Genomic DNA, 21863 nt, shown 5'->3' with positions numbered 1-21863 from the left:
ATGCCCCCTCATTCCTATCCTGACAGGAATGATCACCCTCATCCCTATCCTGGTATACATGGCCCCCTTATCCCCTATCCTGGTATACATGGATCCCTCATCCCTATCCTGGTATGCATGGATCCCTCATCTCCATCCTGGTATACATGGATCCCTCATCCCTATCCTGGTATACATGGATCCCTCATCCCTATCCTGGTATGCATGGATCCCTCATCTCCATCCTGGTATACATGGATCCCTCATCCCTATCCTGGTATGCATGGCCTCATCCCTATCCTGGTATGCATGCCCCCTCATTCCTATCCTGACAGGAATGATCACCCTCATCCCTATCCTGGTATGCAGGGCCCCATCCTCATCCTGGTATTGTGAAGTACAGTATTTAGATGTATGGGACATCTTGTTCTCAAAGACTCCATTTTTGTGTTTGCGACGCCATTTTGTTGTTCAAGAGTTAAATTTTGTAACTAGGGGAATGTTCAAGGCTGTAATGAAACCAGACTGTTCCAGCTTGCACGAGATATGAGACCCTGATGAATGTGCTATTGTTCTATTCTCTACATCATGTAACTAGGGACACATTCCGATTTTCTTGCAAAACTATTGGCTTATAAAGTAAATGTATTACGACGATGCTATTGGTAGCTGAGTATTTTGCATAATTAAGCAAAATACTATAAAAGGGTGACATAATAAACGGGTTTAGTGATCTGCCTTGATCCTCCCATACAGAGGCATATGTCTCCGTCTGGCCATTCCCAGTTGCTAGCAATGCCCCGTGGATTAATTTGGAAATCACTTGGTCCACCGTGAAGGGTTAATTTAGCCCTCCCTCTATAGCTCCCCAACAGCAGGTATGCATAGCCACATCTCATCCTAGTATGCATGGTCCCATCCCTATCTTGGTATGCATGGTCCCATCCCTATCCTGGTATGTAGGGCCCCCATCTCTTCCTGGAATGCATAGCCGCATCTCGTCCTAGTATGCATGGTCCCATCCCTATCCTGTTATGCAGGGCCCCAGCTCATCCTGGTATGCAGGGCCCCAGCTCGTCCTGGTATGCAGGGCCCCATCCTTATAAGTAGCCCCCACCCCCATCCTGGTATGCAGGGTCCGCCATCCCTATCCTGGTATGCATGGACCCCCATCCTTATCCTGGTATGTATGGGCCATTCTCATCCTGGTATGCAGTGCCCCATCACAAAACATTAAAAAAAACAAACCATTACACTTACCTACCTGGCGCTCCCTCACAGCGTCCTGCTCCGGTGCCAGCAACTGCTATATACTTGTAAGCAGTGCTGAGAACAGTGAATATTCATGAATATTCATTTCTCTTAAGTAGCGGCACACGTGACCGCCGGTAGCAGCAGGAAGCCGGTGGCTGACACTGCGCGCTACTGAAGAGCAATGAATACTCACTGCCCTTTGTGTGCACAGTCCTGGCAGCTGTGCTCTGCTTGTGAGCAGCACATGACGTCCCTGCCATGTGCTGCTTACAAAGATATAGCAGTTGCTGGCACCGGAGCAGGACGCTGAGAGGGAGCGCAGGGTAGGTAAGTGTCATGGTTTGTTTTTTAATGTTTCCTGATGGGGCCATGCATACCAGGATGGGGATGGGGGTGTGGGCCAATTATAAGGATGGGGCCACGTATACCAGGACCGGGGTTGGGGGCTAATCATATCAAGATACTATTATTAAAGAGAAATGAATATTCATTGCCCTCCAAGCCCATGGGCGTGGAATGCAGTGAATATTCATTTCTCTTTAGCCACAGCAACAGGAGTTAGCCGCAGCCACTGGCTCCAGCCTTGTGTGACCCGCTGCTCCGCCGATGCCGTTCCCCCACCTCCCCACCACAGCCAGAGCCAGTACATCCGGACTATAAGACGCACCCCCCCATTTTACTCCACATTTTTGAAGGAAAACAGTGCGTCACATAGTCCGAAAAATAAGGTAGATTTTATACAAATTGAAAAGTCAGGATAAAGGGAAACTCTGCTGTTATTGGACAGAAATTCACACTTGGCCTCACTGCACATTTACTGTTGTCGCTCATAAAAGGGAAGTTTGGCCAGAAAGACTGGACCTGGTCTTGTAGGGACCATGAGACATTCAGCAGCACAGAAGGGAGAGAAGATTCATCCGATAAGATCTCAGGGATCTAGGAAGCCAACAGCATCATTACCCTCCGCTTTCTCTTACAGGCCCAGCATAATATTTTTCTCCAAGTGATTTTCTATCTTGTCAGCACATTCTACGTACGCTGTCATTTGGCTTTATAGTTACAGATCTGGGCAGGTAACGGTCAGCGTCTCCTAATGTGAAGTAGAGAATGGCTAATGAAATCAATTATTAAACCTTATATAAGTCAGTTCAGATATGGTGTACCAAGATGGCGTCTGTGTCTTCAGACAACACCCTGGAAGGAATCCTTGGAATGCAGAAGCTGAGATACTGGATACCATATATGGAAGTGAAGCTGAAATGGACCTATCATAGACTGACACTGGCTCCTCAGAAGATTGTGTGACACCCATTTCCTGTCTCTCTGTCATAAGAATAAACTTCAGTTGTGTGCAAGCCTTTGCTGAGAAAGGAGTAGACATCTAACTCTGTGTTCAGTGTGACTCTTTAAGCGCGCACTCGACCTATATAGGGTCAGGAACAAGCAATCATATAGATCTCGCTTTAAGGGATCACCCTCACACTAATCCCAGGGGGTAGGTGGATCCACCAGGTTGTAAGTTCTATAGAAAAGGGCTTTCAACGCCCAAAGTCATTAGAACAGTTTTGGGTGGAGGAGAATATTGTGGTCTAGAGGGAAAATGGTGATCATGGTAATACGGCCGGACTACACCACCGATAAAGCAGCCACAGCCGGTGACTGAGAGGAATATGTGACTTCTCTGCATTCAGTGGTTACTACTCACCTGGGTAGTCATATGTGGGAATCTCCTCTTTACACCACTCATCACCCCTCACATATGTCTCTGTAGTATTAATATGGGTCAGATCTTCACCCTGAAACAAATATTGTAAAAGTCACAGACAGATGGAGAAGTCCCATCTATGATCAGCTCTAATCCTGCCATCTCCACCGTTCTCATTACACAAGTATAACACATATAATACTGGTGGATAAAACAAGACTGGGCACAAGACCTTCACAGCCATCTACACTTCATAGGGGAGATCTCCTGACACCTTCTCTCCATCTACCTGATGATCCTGAGGAGCACTGGGATCTTCTTGGTTACAGTCCTGTGGAAGAAGAGGACGGGGACATCTCTCTGGTGTTGTCCTCTTACTGGATAGATCTGGAGGAAACACATACAGGGACTGAATTCATTCTCTACATACAGATAATTATAGGCCGTGTCTATTTAGTCCTGTCTATTACCTGGAGATGTGAGGGGCTGGGGAACCTCCATTATGACGTTCTTGTACAGATCTCTGTGTCCTTCTAAATACTCCCACTCCTCCATGGAGAAATAGACAGCGACATCCTGACACCTTATAGGAACCTGACACATACAATGATACCGTCATCCCCCCGATCCCTTCATAGTGTTACTGTATAATGTCCCAGCATTCCCAGCAGTGTCACCTCTCCAGTCAGCAGCTCAGTCATCTTGTAGATGAGTTCTAGGATCTTCTGGTCATTGATGTCCTCATGGATCAGGGGGTGAGGTGGAGGCCCCGTGATTGGGCTCAGGGGTCTTCCCCATCCCTCAGACACAGGGTCCTGACAGCGCTCACTAGAGGTCTTCTTCACCACTGTGTAATCCTGGTAATGGAGAGACACATTAATAAATCTCACTACAGACATTTCCAGAGTCCTCACCTCTCCAGTTCTGTCCATCTGTTATTCCCATAGATAAGAATGATGTAATATGACGTTATCAGATTCTCTCACCTCTCCAGTGAGACGGAAGAGGATCTCTAGGGTGAGGTGTAATATCCTCTCCGCCATCTTGTCTCTGTCCATATCCATCTTTGATGGGTAAATCAGGAAAATTCTCTTTTGTAGAAGACCTTCACTGAGAGGATCCGATATTGTAGAGACCTGAATGAGAAGAAGATGATCCGTTGTAACATCATAAGAATCCTGTGTAATAATACACTTACTGGAGATAATAAGGGAAACATATGAGGAGATTTATTATCTTACAGGGTTTAGTTTTCTTCCCTGACATCTACTAATAAAACCTATATATTTAGGCCACAGACAACAAGCAGTTTCCTCCTCGGAGTCGGCAGCTGAACACGTTCCTCATAGACTCCTCTTCCATAACGCTAATTCTCGTCTCTGTGAAGGGCCGTACAGTCACATAATAGAAAACATTAGCAGAATTGCTGTCTTTTTTTACATCCTACCTCACAAACAGCAGAATAAAAAGCGATTAATAACAAGTCCTACATGTCCCCCAAACTACTCTGCTAAATCCCCTCTGGCTCCGTGGCTGATGGTTCGGGGGCCCTGATGGTTATTATTCACTTTGCTGCTATAATATAAGGTGAAGCCACAAGACCCTTGCAGACCAGTGCTGAGGCTGACGGAGACCCCCGGAGCCACAACACCCCTACAGCCCAGTGCTGAGACTGACGGAGACCCACCGAGCCACAAGACCACTGCAGCCCAGTGCTGAGACTGGCAGAGACCCCCGGAGCAAAAATATCACTGCAGGCCAGTGCTGAGACTGACGGAGACCCCTTGAGCCGCAAGACCACTGCAGCCCAGCGCTGAGTCTGGCGGAGACCCGCGGAGCCACAAGACCATTGCTGCCCAGTTGTAAGACTGGCAGAGACCCCCCGGAGGCACAAGACCACTGCAGCCCAGTGCTAAGACTGGCAGAGACCCCCGGAGCCACAAGACCACTGGAGCCCAGTGCTGAGACTGACGGAAACCCCCGGAGCCACAAGACCATTGCAGCCCAGTGCTAAGACTGACGGAGACCCCAGGAGCCACAAGACCCCAGCAGCCTAGTGCTAAGACTGAAAGAGACCCCCCGGAGCCACAAGACCACTGCAGCCCAGTGATAAGACTGGCAGAGACAACCAGAGACACAAGACCTCTGGAGCCCAGTGCTGAGACTGACGGAGACCCCGGGAGACCTAAGACTATTGCAGTCTAGTGCTCAGACTGGCAGAGACCCCCGGAGCCACAAGACCACTGCAGTCCAGTGCTGAGAATAACAGAGACCCCAGGAGCCACAAGACCTCGGCAGCCTAGTGCTAAGACTGACAGAGACCCCCCGGAGCCACAAGACCACTGCAGCCCAGTGATAAGACTGGCAGAGACCCCCAGAGACACAAGACCTCTGCAGCCCAGTGCTAAGACAGATGGAGATCCACCGAGCAACAAGAACACTGCAGCCCAGTGCTGAGACTGGCAGAGACCCCCGGAGCCAAAAGACCACTGCAGCCCAGTGCTGAGACTGACAGAGACCCCTTGAGCCACAAGACCACTGAAACCTAGCGCTGAGTCTGACAGAGAAGCCTGGAGCCACAAGACCATTGCAGTCCAGTGCAAAGACTGGCAGAGACCCCTGGAGCCAAAAGACCACTGCAGCCCAGTGCTGAGACTGAGGGAGACCCCAGGAGCCACAAGACCCCTGCAGCCCAGTGCTGAGACTGGCAGAGACCCCCCAGGACCCACAAGACCACAGCAGCCCAGTGCTGAGACTGGCAGAGACCCCCGGAGCCACAAGACCCCTACAGCCCAGTGCTGAGACTGGCAGAGACCCCCGGAGCCACAAGACCACTGCAGCCCAGTGCTGAGACTGGCAGAGACGCCCAGAGCCACAAGACCATTGCAGCCCAGTGCTGAGACTGGCAGAGACCCCCGGAGCCACAAGACCACTGCAGTCCAGTGCTGAGACTGGCAGAGACCCCCGGAGCCACAAGACCATTGCAGCCCAGTGCTGAGACTGGCAGAGACCACCGGAGCCACAAGACCTCTGCAGCCCAGTGCTGAGACTGGCAGACACCCCCAGGAGCCACAAGACCACTGAAGCCAAGTGCTGAGACAGGCAGAGACCCCCAGAGCCACAAGACCACTAGAGCCCAGTGCTGAGACTGACGGAGACCCCCGGGAGACATAAGACCTTTGCAGTCTAGTGCTCAGACTGGCAGAAACCTCCGGAGCCACAAGACCACTGCAGTCCAGTGCTGAGATTGAGAGAGACCCCAGGAGCCACAAGACCCCAGCAGCCTAGTGCTAAGACTGAAAGAGACCCCCCGGAGCCACAAGACCACTGCAGCCCAGTGAGAAGACTGGCAGAGACCCCCGGAGACACAAGACCTCTGCAGCCCAGTGCTGAGACAGACGGAGACCCACCGAGCCACAAGACCACTGCAGCCCAGTGCTGAGACTGGCAGAGACCCCCGGAGCCAAAAGACCACTGCAGCCCAGTGCTGAGACTGACGGAGACCCCTTGAGCCACAAGATCACTGCAACCTAGCGCTGAGTCTGACAGAGAAGCCTGGAGCCACAAGACCATTGCAGTCCAGCGCAAAGACTGGCAGAGACCCCTGGAGCCACAAGACCACTGCAGCCCAGTGCTGAGACTGAGGGAGACCCCAGGAGCCACAAGACCCCTGCAGCCCAGTGCTGAGACTGGCAGAGACCCCCCCGGACCCACAAGACCACTGGCGCCCAGTACTGAGACTGACGGAGACCCCCGGGAGACATAAGACCATTGCAGTCTAGTGCTCAGACTGGCAGAAACCTCCGGAGCCACAAGACCACTGCAGTCCAGTGCTGAGAATAACAGAGACCCCAGGAGCCACAACACCCTGGCAGCCTAGTGATAAGACTGACAGAGACCCCCCAGAGCCACAAGACCACTGCAGCCCAGTGATAAGACTGGCAGAGACCCCCGGAGACACAAGACCTCTGCAGCCCAGTGCTGAGACAGACGGAGACCCACCGAGCCACAAGACCACTGCAGCCCAGTGCTGAGACTGGCAGAGACCCCCGGAGCCAAAAGACCACTGCAGCCCAGTGCTGAGACAAACGGAGACCCACCGAGCCACAAGACCACTGCAGCCCAGTGATAAGACTGGCAGGGACCCCTGGAGACACAAGACCTCTGCAGCCCAGTGCTGAGACAGACGGAGACCCACCGAGCCACAAGACCACTGCAGCCCAGTGCTGAGACTGACAGAGACCCCCGGAGCCAAAAGACGACTGCAGCCCAGTGCTGAGACTGACGGAGACCCCTTGAGCCACAAGACCACTGCAGCCCAGTGCTGAGACTGGCAGAGACCCCCCGGACCCACAAGACCACTGCAGCCCAGTGCTGAGACTGGCAGAGACCCCCGGAGCCACAAGACCCCTACAGCCCAGTGCTGAGACTGGCAGAGACCCCCAGAGACACAAGACCACTGCAGCCCAGTGCTGAGACTGGCAGAGACCCCCGGAGCCACAAGACCCCTGCAGCCTAGTGCTGAGACTGGCAGAGACCCCCGGAGCCACAAGACCACTGCAGCCCAGTGCTGAGACTGGCTGAGACCCCCAGTGCCACAAGAACACTGCAGACCAGTGCTGAGAGTAGCAGAGAACCCCGGAGCATCGGTGCTGGAGACACAGGGAATGTATCAGTTCATGCTAATTATTTATACATTCTTAGAAATCCCCTGTAGTGTCTGTTCACACCCGCCATTTTTGCTGTGGATTGATCTACAGTGTTGGCAGGAAATATTCTGCTTTTTTGCAGCCTTTTCACTTGCATTTTTGTGTCCCATTCATTTGAACAGGGAAAAAAACGCTGCAGAAATGCTGAATGATGATGTGCAACGGATTTATAAAAAAAGTATCTTCTGGCCGGTGTCTGTGTCTGGCCGCTGTCCGTGTCTACCCAGTGTCTGTGTCTGGCCGGTGTCCATGTCTGCCCGCTGTCCGTGTCTGCCCACTGTCTGTGTCTGCCCGGTGTCCGTATCTGGCCGGTGTCCGTGTCTGGATGCTGTCCGTGTCTGGATGCTGTCCATGTCTGGCCGGTGTCCGTGTTTGCCCGGGGTCCGTGTCTGGATGCTGTCCATGTCTGGCCGGTGTCCGTGTCTGCCCGGTGTCCGTGTCTGGATGCTGTCCGTGTCTGGATGCTGTCCATGTCTGGCCGGTGTCCGTGTTTGCCCGGGGTCCGTGTCTGGATGCTGTCCATGTCTGGCCGGTGTCCGTGTTTGCCCGGGGTCCGTGTCTGGATGCTGTCCATGTCTGGATGCTGTCCGTGTTTGGCCGCTGTCCGTGTCTGCCTGCTGTCCGTGTCCGTGTCTGGCCGCTGCACTGGGACAGGCCGGAATAGTATAGTAGACGGCATTATTCCACACAATAGGATATTAAGCCCTGTTCACACTGCGCTTCTGCAGTGCATCCGGGGGCTCTGCCTGAATACATCTAAAATAGGATTCACATAAATCCCTGTTGGGGCCACAGACGGCACTGACACCAGCAGAGGTCAAAGGAATTTGCTTTTTTTCTGTAATTGAATGATTTATTTCCTTAGGCCGGTGCACACGATCAGGAATTGGCAGCGCTTTGGACGCAGCACATGTCCGCTGCCGGCTACTGAACACAGGTGACTCCACATGTGATCCCTGAACCGTGTGGATTCTCCGCATACAATACATTGTACGGGTGAGGTTTATTGCGTCTCTGCAAGATAAATAGACATGTTGTGATCTGGAAAGACGCCGCCGCATGTCCGTCTCTAAGGATAGGGAATGTAGATTGTGAGCCTCATTGGGGACAATGCCACTAATGTCTGTAAAGCGCTGTGGAATTAGTAGCGCTATATAAATGAGTAAATATAAATATATAAACTGCGGGGGTTCTGGCCTTTCACAAAATGTCAGCAGAGCCCCCGCAGCACCGTACACCTGCAGCGACACTACACCTATTATGGCGACACTACAATTACAGAACTATACAGTTGTGGCCAAAAGTATTGACACCCCTGCAATTCTGTCAGATAATACTCAGTTTCTTCCTGAAAATGATTGCAAACACAAATTCTTTGGTATTATCTTCATTTAATTTGTCTTAAATGAAAAAACACAAAAGAGAATGAAGCAAAAAGCAAAACATTGATCATTTCACACAAAACTCCAAAAATGGGCCAGACAAAAGTATTGGCACCCTCAGCCTAATACTTGGTTGCACAACCTTTAGCCAAAATAACTGCGACTAACCGCTTCCGGTAACCTTCAATGAGTTTCTTACAATGCTCTGCTGGAATTTTAGACCATTCTTCTTTGGCAAACTGCTACAGGTCCCTGATATTAGAAGGGTGCCTTCTCCAAACTGCCATTTTTAGATCTCTCCACAGGTCTTCTATGGGAATCAGGTCTGGACTCATTGCTGACCAACATAGAAGTCTCCAGTGCTTTCTCTCAAACCATTTTCTAGTGCTTTTTGAAGTGTGCTTTGGGTCATTGTCCTGCTGGAAGACCCATGACCTCTGAGGGAGACCCAGCTTTCTCACTCTGGGCCCTACATTATGCTGCAAAATTTGTTGGTAGTCTTCATACTTCATAATGCCATGCACATGGTCAAAGCAGTCCAGTGCCAGAGACAGCAAAGCAACCCCAAAACATCAGGGAACCTCCGCCATGTTTGACTGTAGGGACCGTGTTTTTTTCTTTGAATGCCTCTTTTTTCTTCTGTAAACTCTATGTTGATGCCTTTGCCCAAAAAGCTCTACGTTTGTCTCATTTGACCAGAGAACATTCTTCCAAAACGTTTTACGCTTTTTCAGGTAAGTTTTGGCAAACTCCAGCCTGGCTTTTTTATGTCTCGGGGTAAGACGTGGGGTCTTCCTGGGTCTCCTACCATACAGTCCCTTTTCATTCAGATGCCGACGGATAGTACGGCTTGACACTATTGTACCATCAAACTGCAGGGCAGCTTGAACTTGTTTGGATGTTAGTCGAGGTTCTTTATCCAACATCTGCACAATCTTGCGTTGAAATCTCTTGTCAATTTTTCTTTTCCGTCCACATCTAGGGAGGTTAGCCACAGTGCCATGGGCTTTAAACTTCTTGATGACACTGCACACGGTAGACACAGGAACATTCAAATTGCTTCCTCACAATCGTCACCTTCCCACTCACTCTCAACTTCTAACCTGACTGTAGGGAGAAAGAGAGAGAGAAGGGGGGCTGGAGGGGGGTTTGGGAGAGACGCTCCGGGACTACAGAGGATGCACAGCCTTATTCACTGCTGTACACCCTCTACTATAGAGCAAAATTGGGATTTATATCATTGTAACCGGTTGTTGTATTGTTTACTGGTTTTTATTTTCTATTGTTTTTCTCACAATGTTTGTACAAGAAAAACAAAATGTTAGTAATTCTTTGTTTTGTTCAATAAAAATGATCTGATTGAAAAAAGAAAGGCGATAAAGTTGCTAATAGATGAAACGTATAGAAAATACCAAGATCACATGAGAAGGTGCTCGTATGAATTCACTGATAAATATGGTCGCTCATTGGCAAGGAGGTTATATCCATGCATGCAAGGGACATACATATCCAAAATAGAAGGGGCACCCGGGCCAGAAAAGCATAACCCCTCTGACACAGCTGAGGCATGTTGTTGCTATTATAGCTCGCTCTATAATATCCATGGACAATACCACGACATGCCACCTAATATTCTGGAAAGACAAATTGACAAATATATTATGGACGCTGCTCTTCCTTCCTTACAGACCCCTGAGCAGGAGGAACTAGACAAAGCTGTCACTGAGGAAGAGATCGGAGAGGCCATTAAATCATTCCCTATCGGGAAGAGCCCTGGGCCGGATGGAGGCAATAATAGATTTTATAAGATGTTTGCACCCCAGTTATTACCATTTTAGGAGAAGTGTTCAGTAATATCTCAGAAGACTCCCTCTCTGCCCCTTAATTACTTGAGGCTGACATAACATTGTTACTGAAAGCCTGGAGAAGAAACAAATGTCCGCCCTAATTTTCATCCAATATCACTAATTACTGTAGAGGTGAAAATATTCTCTAAAGTGATTACAGCCCGGCTCTCCCACTACCTGCCCCCAATTGTTACCAACCATCAGGGTGGCTTTATTAAGGACAGAGAAGCTCGTGAGAAAACATTGTTATTAATGTCACATGCGGAAACCCCGGGGATCCCAATGTGCCTTGTTTCTGCCGACACTGAAGAAGCGTTGGACACAGAGCCCGGACTTTCTTGAAGGTCACCCTACGACATATTGATATCATCTATCATTCTCTCCTTATACACTGACCCTAAACTGATAATTAGGGGAGACGGCCTTCTATCTGACACATTCTCTATTAATAATGCGACGGGGCGAGGGCGCCCCTCATCACTTCTCCTATACACACCGGTGATGGAGCAGTTAGTGGTGGCATTACGTATAAATCCCGATATTAGTGGGTTACTATAGGCTCACAGCTCTATACACTCGCTCTATACACAGGTGACTTGTGGCTCTATGTTTCACCCTCAATGGTCTCATTTCCCTCTGTAATAAAGGAATTCGGAGAATTCGGCCATGGAAGGAATTTTATAGTCAACTACTCTAAATCAGAAGCCATGAACATAACGCTGAACTGACAAAACTAATTTCTAACTTTCCCTGTAAGTGGCAGAAAGGCGCAATTAACCCCTTCATGCTGCGGCCCATTTTCGTTTTTTTGTTTCTATTTTTCCTTCCCTTCTTCCCAGAGCCATAACTCTTTATCTCTCTGTCCACATAGACATATGAGGGCTTGATGTTTGCGGGGCGAGTTGTACTTTTCAATGACTCCCTTAATTTTACCACATAGTGTACTCGAAAATGAGGAAAAAATTCCAAGTGCGGTGAAATTGTGAAAAAAACAATTCTGACATTGTTTATTGTGAACTGTTTTTGTACATTTTGTGGTATAATTGACCATGTAATATGATTCTCCTCATCACTATGATTACAGCAACACCAAACATGTCCAGTTTTTTATTATTCTTTTAATGGAGAAAAAAAATCTGAGGTTTGGAAAGAAACATTTTTGGAGCAGTTTCTCCATTTCCCGAGCCCCGTAACATTGTTATTTTTCTCCGGTGGAGCTGTATGATGGATTATTTTCTGCAGGACGAGATAACGTTTTTATTAGTACAATTGTGATCGCTCGTTACAGCATTTTTTGTGGAATTGTGCCATCCATAAATACGTAATTTTGTCATTCTCACATTTTTTCTATTTCCGGTGTTTACTGATCGGGTTAATTGTTTTTTTATGTTTTTTACAGAGTGGTAAAAGACACACAGGCAGTGCTGTACAAAAACAACAGATAATGTAACAAAAAAGAACAGCGAGCGCTGAAGGAGATAAAAACTGCCAAGATCCTGTTATTAGAGAAGCCGATAAAGGCAATAATGTAGTGTTAATAGCAATGGACAATATAGTAAGGAGCAGAAAGACAGCGATCAGAGAGCAGCACAGAGAAGAACAAGCGCTGATCCCACAAATAACGAGAAGGAACAACTAAGATCTTCTCTGAGATTTCACATAGAGAAGGGACGATTGTCTAAGGAATATCAGAGAAACTCTTCCCTGAATTTCCACACAAGCCGCATTGGTGTTATATTCCTAAAGTCCACAAAGACGCAGCGCCCCCACCAGGCCACCCGATAGTGTGCGGGGTCGGATCAGTAACAGAATCTTTATCTACATTTATAGACCGGTGTGTGAGACCATTACTGAGAATAGCACCTGCTCACATCAAGGACACCGGAGATTTATAGAGAATTGTGTCCGATATAGATTGGCAGGAGGGTTATAAATTGGCTTTGATCGACGTCAGGAGCTTGTACGCACGAATTCCACAAATCACAGTGCTGGAAGCAATAAAAAATCTATGGAAAAAACTGCTGAAACAGATGACTATATTGGATTCATCCTGGAAAGCCTGAATGTTATATTGTCCCATAAGGCCTTCTCTTTTGGGGGCAGCTGGTCCACCCAGATGACGGGGACAGCGATGGGGGCGCTGGATGCTGCAGTTTCACTAATTTGTTCTTGCCAGACTTTGAAAATAAATATATTTATAGTGTAAAAGCCCCCCCTGACACCTCCGTGTGGACCACCGGTACGTGGATGATGTGTTTCTGGTGTGGGCTGGGACAGAAAGGGGTTAATGATTTCATTACATATTTAACGAGGAGAATAAGGTTAATATGAGATTTATTCACAATTTGCACAGAATAACTTAGATTTCTCAGATGTGAATATTATCTGCCATGGTCTCTCTGAATTCACCCTTATTTCTACTGGTGAAATTTTCCCGATCAAAACTCCCATGTCATGTTCCACCAGTTATGTCACATACGTGATTATATGCTCATACCAGAAATTATATGTGGGAAGGACGACCCGACCCCTCCACAAAAGGCTGAACTCACACCGTTCCAATACTCCATAGGGTTTTCTCCAACATGGGCTTTCACGTCACTGCACCATCAAACACAAGAAAGATTCCACACAACTGAGAATATTCCCCACAGAGGAGATTCCCCCACAGGGTCAGAATCGCATTGGACAACTACATCGGGAAGAAATCTTCTGGATTTATAAACTAAACCCCCTTACTCCAAATGGCCTCAGTGAGATTACAGATGTTACAGAGGCTCCTGCTGCACCAGCCTGGGATAAGTCAGATCATCGCCGGATCACCGAACACCTCCTGTGACCCGGCTCCACCAGCGCTGCCGATCCCCGCCCCGGGTTTACTGAATTCAGACTGTGGGACAGACCCCCATTTGACGCATTAACTTTTGCCCCATTATCCTTCTGAAAATTTGTGGTGCGTCTTATAGTCCAGTGCGGCTTATAGTCCAAACCAATGAAGGGACTGCTGGGACCGTAACGGGGTCCATCTGAGACCCCAATGCAGAAGCCTAATGTCCTGAGAATTGGACCTGCTGGACCACAAATTGTCATTTCTCCAGGTTACCAAATAAATAGTTGTCACGTAGAACCCGGAGAACCTGTCTGACATGCTCAGCATGCTCCTCCAGAGGACGGGAGTAACTCACTATATCATCCAGGAAAATTACCACAAACCTACCAATCAGTGAGAAAAAATATAATTACTGACATTGTCACAGACTGCCGGAGCATTGGTTACCCCGAATGGCGGCATCAGGTTGGGTTTTCTTACAACGAATATTGGATTTATGTTGGGGCCCCCCATCCCTGACAGCCGGTGTCGTTCCCCTACAGAGGCTAATCCACAAGGGCCCTGAGGTGCGAGACTCGGGCGAGTTTCTCCCAAGTGTGACCCCGGCCTCAGCCGGACTCTGGAAGGGGGGAAATAACCAAGATTTGGGCATTTTAGCTCCTGGTGTGGAGTCGATAGCACAATCATCTGCCGACATATAGTAGACGGCCGGTAACTGGTGAGAATTCCCTCCTGTGTGGGGTCTATTTCCCTCCAGAGAAATCACACGTCACATTCCACACATAACACTGTGTAGAGAAGGCGGCGCGGGGTAATTGTGCCAGTAGTGAGGGGCAAATAATGGCGGGAATGTCACTGACTGAGGGGAAGGCTCCATGGAGCGTCTTCACTTCGGAGATCATGTGACCCCTGACTCCTCCCCTCCAGTGACCTCATCACAGGTCCTGTGCACAGAGCAGCCATATATGTGGAGTGCGGCTCTGCAGGTTAGTGATGGGCAGTCCGGCTCTTCTGGCTCCTTTCCCCACTTTTCTCCCTCCTGTCCCTTCACTATAAAGCCTGGGCCTCATTATACAGCTGTACAGGGGTCTAGTGAAGGCATTTTAGCCCTTTCCTCAGACTGTAGCTCCTGGGCACAGGCCCTCACTCCTGTCCCTTCACTATAAAGCCTGGGCCTCATTATACAGCTGTACAGGAGTCTAGTGAAGGCTTTTTAGCCCTTTCCTCAGACTGTAGCTCCTGGGAACAGGCCCTCCCTCCTGTCCCTTCACTATAAAGCCTGGGCCTCATTATACAGCTGTACAGGGGTCTAGTGAAGGCTTTTTAGCCCTTTCCTCAGACTGTAGCTCCTGGGCACAGGCCCTCACTCCTGTCCCTTCACTATAAAGCCTGGGCCTCATTATACAGCTGTACAGGGGTCTAGTGAAGGCTTTTTAGCCCTTTCCTCAGTCTGTAGCTCCTGGGATCAGGCCCTCACTCCTGTCCCTTCACTATAAAGCCTGGGCCTCATTATACAGCTGTACAGGGGTCTAGTGAAGGCTTTTTAGCCCTTTCCTCAGTCTGTAGCTCCTGGGCACAGGCCCTCACTCCTGTCCCTTCACTATAAAGCCTGGGCCTCATTATACAGCTGTACAGGGGTCTAGTAAAGGCTTTTTAACCCTTTCCTCAGACTGTAGCTCCTGGGATCAGGCCCTCACTCCTGTCCCTTCACTATAAAGCCTGGGCCTCATTATACAGCTGTACAGGGGTCTAGTGAAGGCTTTTTAGCCCTTTCCTCAGTCTGTAGCTCCTGGGCACAGGCCCTCACTCCTGTCCCTTCACTATAAAGCCTGGGCCTCATTATACAGCTGTACAGGGGTCTAGTGAAGGCTTTTTAGCCCTTTCCTCAGACTGTAGCTCCTGGTCACCATGTGATCTCACCATAACCCTAACAAGCTAATTAAGGTGTGAAATCTTGGTCAAAATTATCTCAGTACACAAATCTCCCAGGATGCCCAAAGTTTTGCATCGCCCTTTTTCCTTTTTGTAATTATGAAATTGTAAAAAAGTCTATATATATATATATATTTTTTTATTATTGTTGCCTAAAATACAAAGGCCATGTGTCATCTTAGAGGTTCGGCCTTTTAGAGATCATTTCATCTTCATCTTACTACTGCTCACAATAACGGTCATTTTGACCAGGGGCGCCCACACTTTTACATGCCGCTGTCAATGCCTCATCCCGCTGGTGCTCAATATTTAATAGGGTCTCGCTATTAAACTTAATGAAAAGTTTGGTGAATTTCTTTGAGCTGTTATTACTAGAGATGAGCGAATATCGTCGGAGAAGTTGTTATTGGCTAATATCACTTACCGAATAGCTGCATCGGGACCCCGGATCCCTGGAGCGCTCCCGATAATCAGCTGCATGTGTCGCCCTCCATGCAGGTGCTGTGACTATCACACAGCGCGACACACGCAGCTGATTATCGGGAGCGCTCCAGCACACTGAGTCCTGCACACACTGAGGCCCCTGATCATGTGACCCCTGACTCCTCCCCTCCTGTGACCTCATCACAGGTCCTGTGTGCACAGAGCAGTCATATAAGTGGCGGACACTCCTGGATCTTCTGCTTTCTGGGCCGGTTCCTCCTGTGAGTCCTATTAACCCTTTCGCTCCCTGTATTCTCCTTTCTGACAGGACAATATCTGAATCCGGATAGTGTGACAGGAATTTAAGCAATGTGGAAGGAAAAAATGACAATTTTATTTTTTTTTCCTCACAAAAATGTGACTTTAGCCCAAAATTGTCAGCGTAACAAATCCTTATTTTCCCCACTGTAGTTTCTAGACTCCATATACAGATCCCTTAAGTGTGAAAAGAGCTGAATTCCCCACTTAAGTTATTGCATTTTGGAAATTGCCCCCACTGGGAATTTATCTCCAGGTAAAGCACAATTGTGTCTCCATGGGGGTTGTGCTCACAGCCCAACATCGTGCGGCCCGCCAAAGAAATGCCACCCCGCACCATTACTGACCACTGCCAAACCGGTCATGCTGAAGGATGTTGCAGGCAGCAGATCGCTCTCCACGGCGTCTCCAGACTCTGTCACGGCTGTCACATGTGCTCAGTGTGAACCTGCTTCCATCTGTGAAGAGCACAGGGCGCCAGTGGTGAATTTGCCAATCCTGGTGTTCTGTGGCAAATGCCAAGTGTCCTGTACGGTGTTGGGCTGTGAGCACAACCCCCATCTGTGGACGTCGGGCACTCAGACCATCCTAATGGAGTCAGTTTCTAACCGTTTGTGCAGACATGCACATTTGTGGCCTGCTGAAGATCATTTTGCAGGGCTCTGGCAGTGCTCCTCCTGTTCCTCCTTGCACAAAGGGGGAGGTAGTGGCCCTGCTGCTGGGTTGTTGCCCTTATATGGCCCCTCCACATGTCCTGATGTACTGGCCTGTCTCCTGGTAACACCTCCAGCCTCTGGACACTACACTGTCAGACACAGTAAACCTTCTTGCTACAGCTCGCATTGATGTGCCATCCTGGATGAGCTGCACTACCTGAGCCACTTGTGTGGGTTGTAGAAGTCCGTCTCATGCTACCACAAGTGTGAAAGCACAACCAACATTCAAAAGTAACCAAAGCATCAGCCAGAAAGCATTGGTACTGAGATGTGGTCTGTGGTCCACACCTGCAGAACCACTCCTTTATTGAGGGTGTCTTGATAATTGCCAATAATTTCCGTCTGTTGTCTATTCCATTTGCACAACAGCATGTGAAATTGATTGTCAATCAGTGTTGCTTCCTAAGTGGACAGTTTGATTTCACAGAAGTTTGATTTACTTGGAGTTATATTCTGTTGTTTAAGTGTTCCCTTTATTTTTTTGAACAGTGCATATAGAGAGATAGATTTTTTTTTCTTTGCGTTGGAGGGTCCAATTCCAGCTATTGCTGTGGGATCTGTGATTTCTATCTACTCCACTGTGTACAGGATAATAGAGTATAATAAAGTAGTTATGGACGTGACGTAACTAACATTGTGCAGTGACTCTGCTTTCCATATAGTGATGGATATTTCTTGTTGCTGAAACTGTGATATTTTCCCCACTTTAAACCTTTTTTAAACCCCTCTGATCAGTGCGATCATACAACATACAAGCCTCTGATGGCTCCGGTGACGCCCTGTACTACTGTAGTGCCGTGTATCATCACTGCCTGTCAGTGTAATACTAACGGCCCCATACACATGAGATCAGAGTTGGCTGAACGGTCATTTGGCAGACGGCGATCTCTCCCGACTCCCCCATACACACAAATATTCCAGCTTTCCTGTGGTCTGTATGAGAGAGTCGCCTCCAGACTCCTCTAGAGGAGGATTATCTACAGGAAGAGCAAACAGATTATCCTCTGAAATTCATTATGTCAGATCCTTCTCTGCCCTGACATCTGTCGGGAGGCCCCCAAATACATTATATGGTCGGCCAAACCCCCCGAATACAGTGCTTTCATGGAACTTTAGTCTACTGTGTATGGGGGAGTTATAAGGTAACTTATTGGACGCTGCCTCTGGCCCGGCCTAATAGACCTTCATACATTGCAGCCCAGACCCCATTATTAGGCATGTAAGTATCGTAGTAACTAGGCCGCCCCATACTATCGAGTACTTGGGGGCGGGGGGCATTCAGCCAAACTCTGTCACACCTTCTTAGATGTCATGTTTGCTTTTCACAGCAGCAAGTGGTTAAACTGTCTGGGTTTTTGTTGCAGCCTCATCTGTGCCGTCCCTGCGGTGTACATCTATGTTCTGGGGACCAAAAAGATTAATTTATTTTTAATAAATGTTTAACATGTTAAAAATTATAAAATGTGTCTTCTGCTTTTTTGTTATTTTTTTCTTCTTACAAGAATTGTTGGAGCCAATTTTCTTTAGAAACATTTTAATATCGGCTTTTTCTGGAGTTTTTCTTGTAATATAGGAAAGCCTAAGGCCAGAAATAATCCCCATAAATCACTGTACATGGAGACTTTGGCATCAGATCATTTCTATCCGTTGTGTTTGCGGAAACAAAAAATCTTTTCTAAAAGCCTCAAACTTCTGTGTGTGACTCAGAGCTGAGATCTAACGTGATAGAAGATTCCAGTGCGGGGAAGACGGGAAACCTTCATATAGACGGCCGGTGGGGATGGAGGCAGTGACCGACTCTGGCCAAATCTGTCTCTAGAGCCGCAGTAGAAGATGAAGATGTCGTCCTCATCATGAAGGAGTTATTTCTCATGTCGCGTGTAATGAATATCTCCTGCAGTATTGCTAATGCCGATTCCAGTGTCGGTAATGAGACGAGAATTAGCGTTATGGAAGATGAGTCTATGAGGAACGTGTTCAGCTGCCGACTCCGAGGAGCAAACTGCTTGTTGTCTGTGGCCTAAATATATAGGTTTTATTAGTAGATGTCAGGGGAGAAAACTAAACTCTGTAAGATAATAAATCTCCTCATATGTTTCCCTTATTATCTCCAGTAATTGTATTATTACACAGGATTCTTATGATGTTACATCGGATCATCTTCTTCTCATTCAGGTCTCTACAATATCAGATCCTCTCAGTGAAGATCTTCTACATAAGAACATTTTCCTGATTTACCCATCAAGGATGGATATGGACAGAGACAAGATGGTGGAGAGGATATTACACCTCATCCTAGAGATCCTCTTCCGTCTCACTGGAGAGGTGAGAGATTCTGATGATGTCACATCACATCATTCTTATCTATGGGAATAACAGATGGACAGAACTGGAGAGGTGAGGACTCTGGAAATGTCTGTAGTGAGATTTATTAATGTGTCTCTCTATAACCAGGATTACACAGTGGTGAAGAAGACCTCTAGTGATCACTGTCAGGACCCTGTGTCTGAGGGATGGGGAAGACCCCTGAGCCCAATCACGGGGCCTCCACCTCACCCCCTGATCCATGAGGACATCAATGACCAGAAGATCCTAGGACTCATCTACAAGATGATTGAGCTGCTGACTGGAGAGGTGACACTGCTGGGAATGCTGGGACATTATACAGTAACATTATGAAGGGATCGGGGGATGACGGTATCATTGTATGTGTCAGGTTCCTATAAGGTGTCAGGATGTCGCTGTCTATTTCTCCATGGAGGAGTGGGAGTATTTAGAAGGACACAGAGATCTGTACAAGAACGTCATAATGGAGGTTCCCCAGCCCCTCACATCACCAGGTAATAGACAGGACTAAATACAAACGGCCTATAATTATCTGTATGTAGAGAATGAATTCAGTCCCTGTATGTGTTTCCTCAAGATCTATCCAGTAAGAGGACAACACCAGAGAGATGTCCCCGTCCTCTTCTTCCACAGGACTGTAACCAAGAAGATCCCAGTGCTCCTCAGGATCATCAGGTAGATGGAGAGAAGGTGTCAGGAGATCTCCCCTATGATGAGTAGACGGCTGTGAAGGTCTTGTGCTCAGTCTTGTTTTATCCACCAGTATTATATGTTTTATACTTGTGTAATGAGAACGGTGGAGATGGCAGGATTAGAGCTGATCATAGATGGGACTTCTCCATCTATCGTTGACTTTTACAATATTTGTTTCAGGGTGAACATCTGACCCATATTAATACTACAGAGACATATGTGAGAGATGATGAGCGGTGTAAAGAGGAGATTCCCACATATGACTACCCAGGTGAGTAGTAACCACTGAATGCAGAGAAGTCACAGATTCCTCTCAGTCACCGGCTGTGGCTGCTTTATCAGAGGTGTAGTCCGGCCGCATTACCATGATCACCATTTTCCCTCTAGACCACAACATTCTCCTCTACCCAAAACTGTTCAAATGACTTTGGGCATTGCAAGCCCTTTTCTATAGAACTTACAACCTGGAGGATCCACCTACCCCCTGGGACTAATAACAAGATTCCTATGTAAAATGCTAAAATGCCTATGGATGATACCAAAACAGTTTGTTCACCCTAGGCACAAGCCACATCAGCTCCTATAAACATGGAAACACCGGAGAAAAAAGGGAGCAAAACGACGACTGCAAAAATATTAATAATTTTTATTAACTATCGTACAAAGAAGTGCACAAAATCATGATGAGGTGCCAATATAAAGCAGATGAACACATACCCGACCATCCCCCCGTCCATCCAAGATGGAAATAATGTCCTCATATATGTATTTTAGACATCATGCCCAAGTGGAAGCCCAAAATATAATACCGCCCTACAAAAATCAATGGCCATATGGCCCAGATTACTTCAAGTAAATCCCCTGAGCAAAGCTCAAAAAGTAAGGAGGAGAGACATATAATGTCCTTAGGGTGCAATGAATCTGGACATAAACAAGGGCGACCACCAGTGAAAGACAGAAATAAATGTCAGATCAAAATCTTACCAGAGGATGCAGGAGGAAGAGGGGAAGCGTCTGGCAGTGACCCCTGACGCACGTTTCGTGGCGCAGAAAGGCCGCTTTATCAAGGAGATAGTAACCATATCTCCACAGGACCTTCATATACCCTGTGACCGCAGTCACGTGACCGAGATCAACCAATCATCGCGGCCTCATCGGCGCATGCGCTCTGAGGTCGGCAAGCACCGCTGCACAGAACAGGCGTCATGCTGAACACAGGACACAGGTCAAAAGACCAAGGCGCCCGTGTACAACATAAAGACGCCCATCTGTCAGCAGCACAATTACCACCGCAGAGATATGCGCACTGCTGCCCATAATTGTATCCCATATATAGCGTAAATGGAAATCCCAAAAATCCATACCGGGAAGATGAATGATTTTTAAAGGGGTCATGGCCATACAAAAGAATCATCACATACATACATGGATATGCATCACATATAGCCCAGGCGATAAAGAGTCTCATATATTAAATACATCAAATGCATAAAATGAATATATGGTCATGACACATACAACTATAAAGGCCACTAGATCCGATTCACATGTTTGATATAATATGCTCATAATTATATCCCATACATGGGAAGAACCGTAAGGTCCATGCAGACAATAATCCTAAGCGGGTCATGACCGTAAAAAAAGTCATCACATGTATATAAATGTACATCGTATATGACATAAACAGTGAAAAAATCTCACATACTAAGTACATAAAATACATAGA

General features: G+C 47.7%; 1 protein-coding gene across 1 annotated transcript in view; it reads right to left on the bottom strand.

Moving 5' to 3' along the window:
• LOC141078246 (uncharacterized) overlaps nucleotides 1–21863 on the bottom strand; it is a 53264-nt gene that overhangs the window by 17798 nt on the left and 13603 nt on the right. Inside the window, exon 2 of the mRNA XM_073565071.1 lies at nucleotides 2939–3029. Coding sequence (XP_073421172.1) covers nucleotides 2939–3029 — 91 coding nt within the window. The remainder of the gene's footprint in view (nucleotides 1–2938; nucleotides 3030–21863) is intronic.

The sequence above is a fragment of the Dendrobates tinctorius genome, unplaced genomic scaffold (assembly GCF_039654945.1).
Source record: "Dendrobates tinctorius isolate UK_male_01 unplaced genomic scaffold, ASM3965494v1 ptg000530l, whole genome shotgun sequence".
Taxonomy (NCBI): Eukaryota; Metazoa; Chordata; class Amphibia; order Anura; family Dendrobatidae; genus Dendrobates; species Dendrobates tinctorius.
This window is presented reverse-complemented; position numbering and strand designations above follow the sequence as displayed.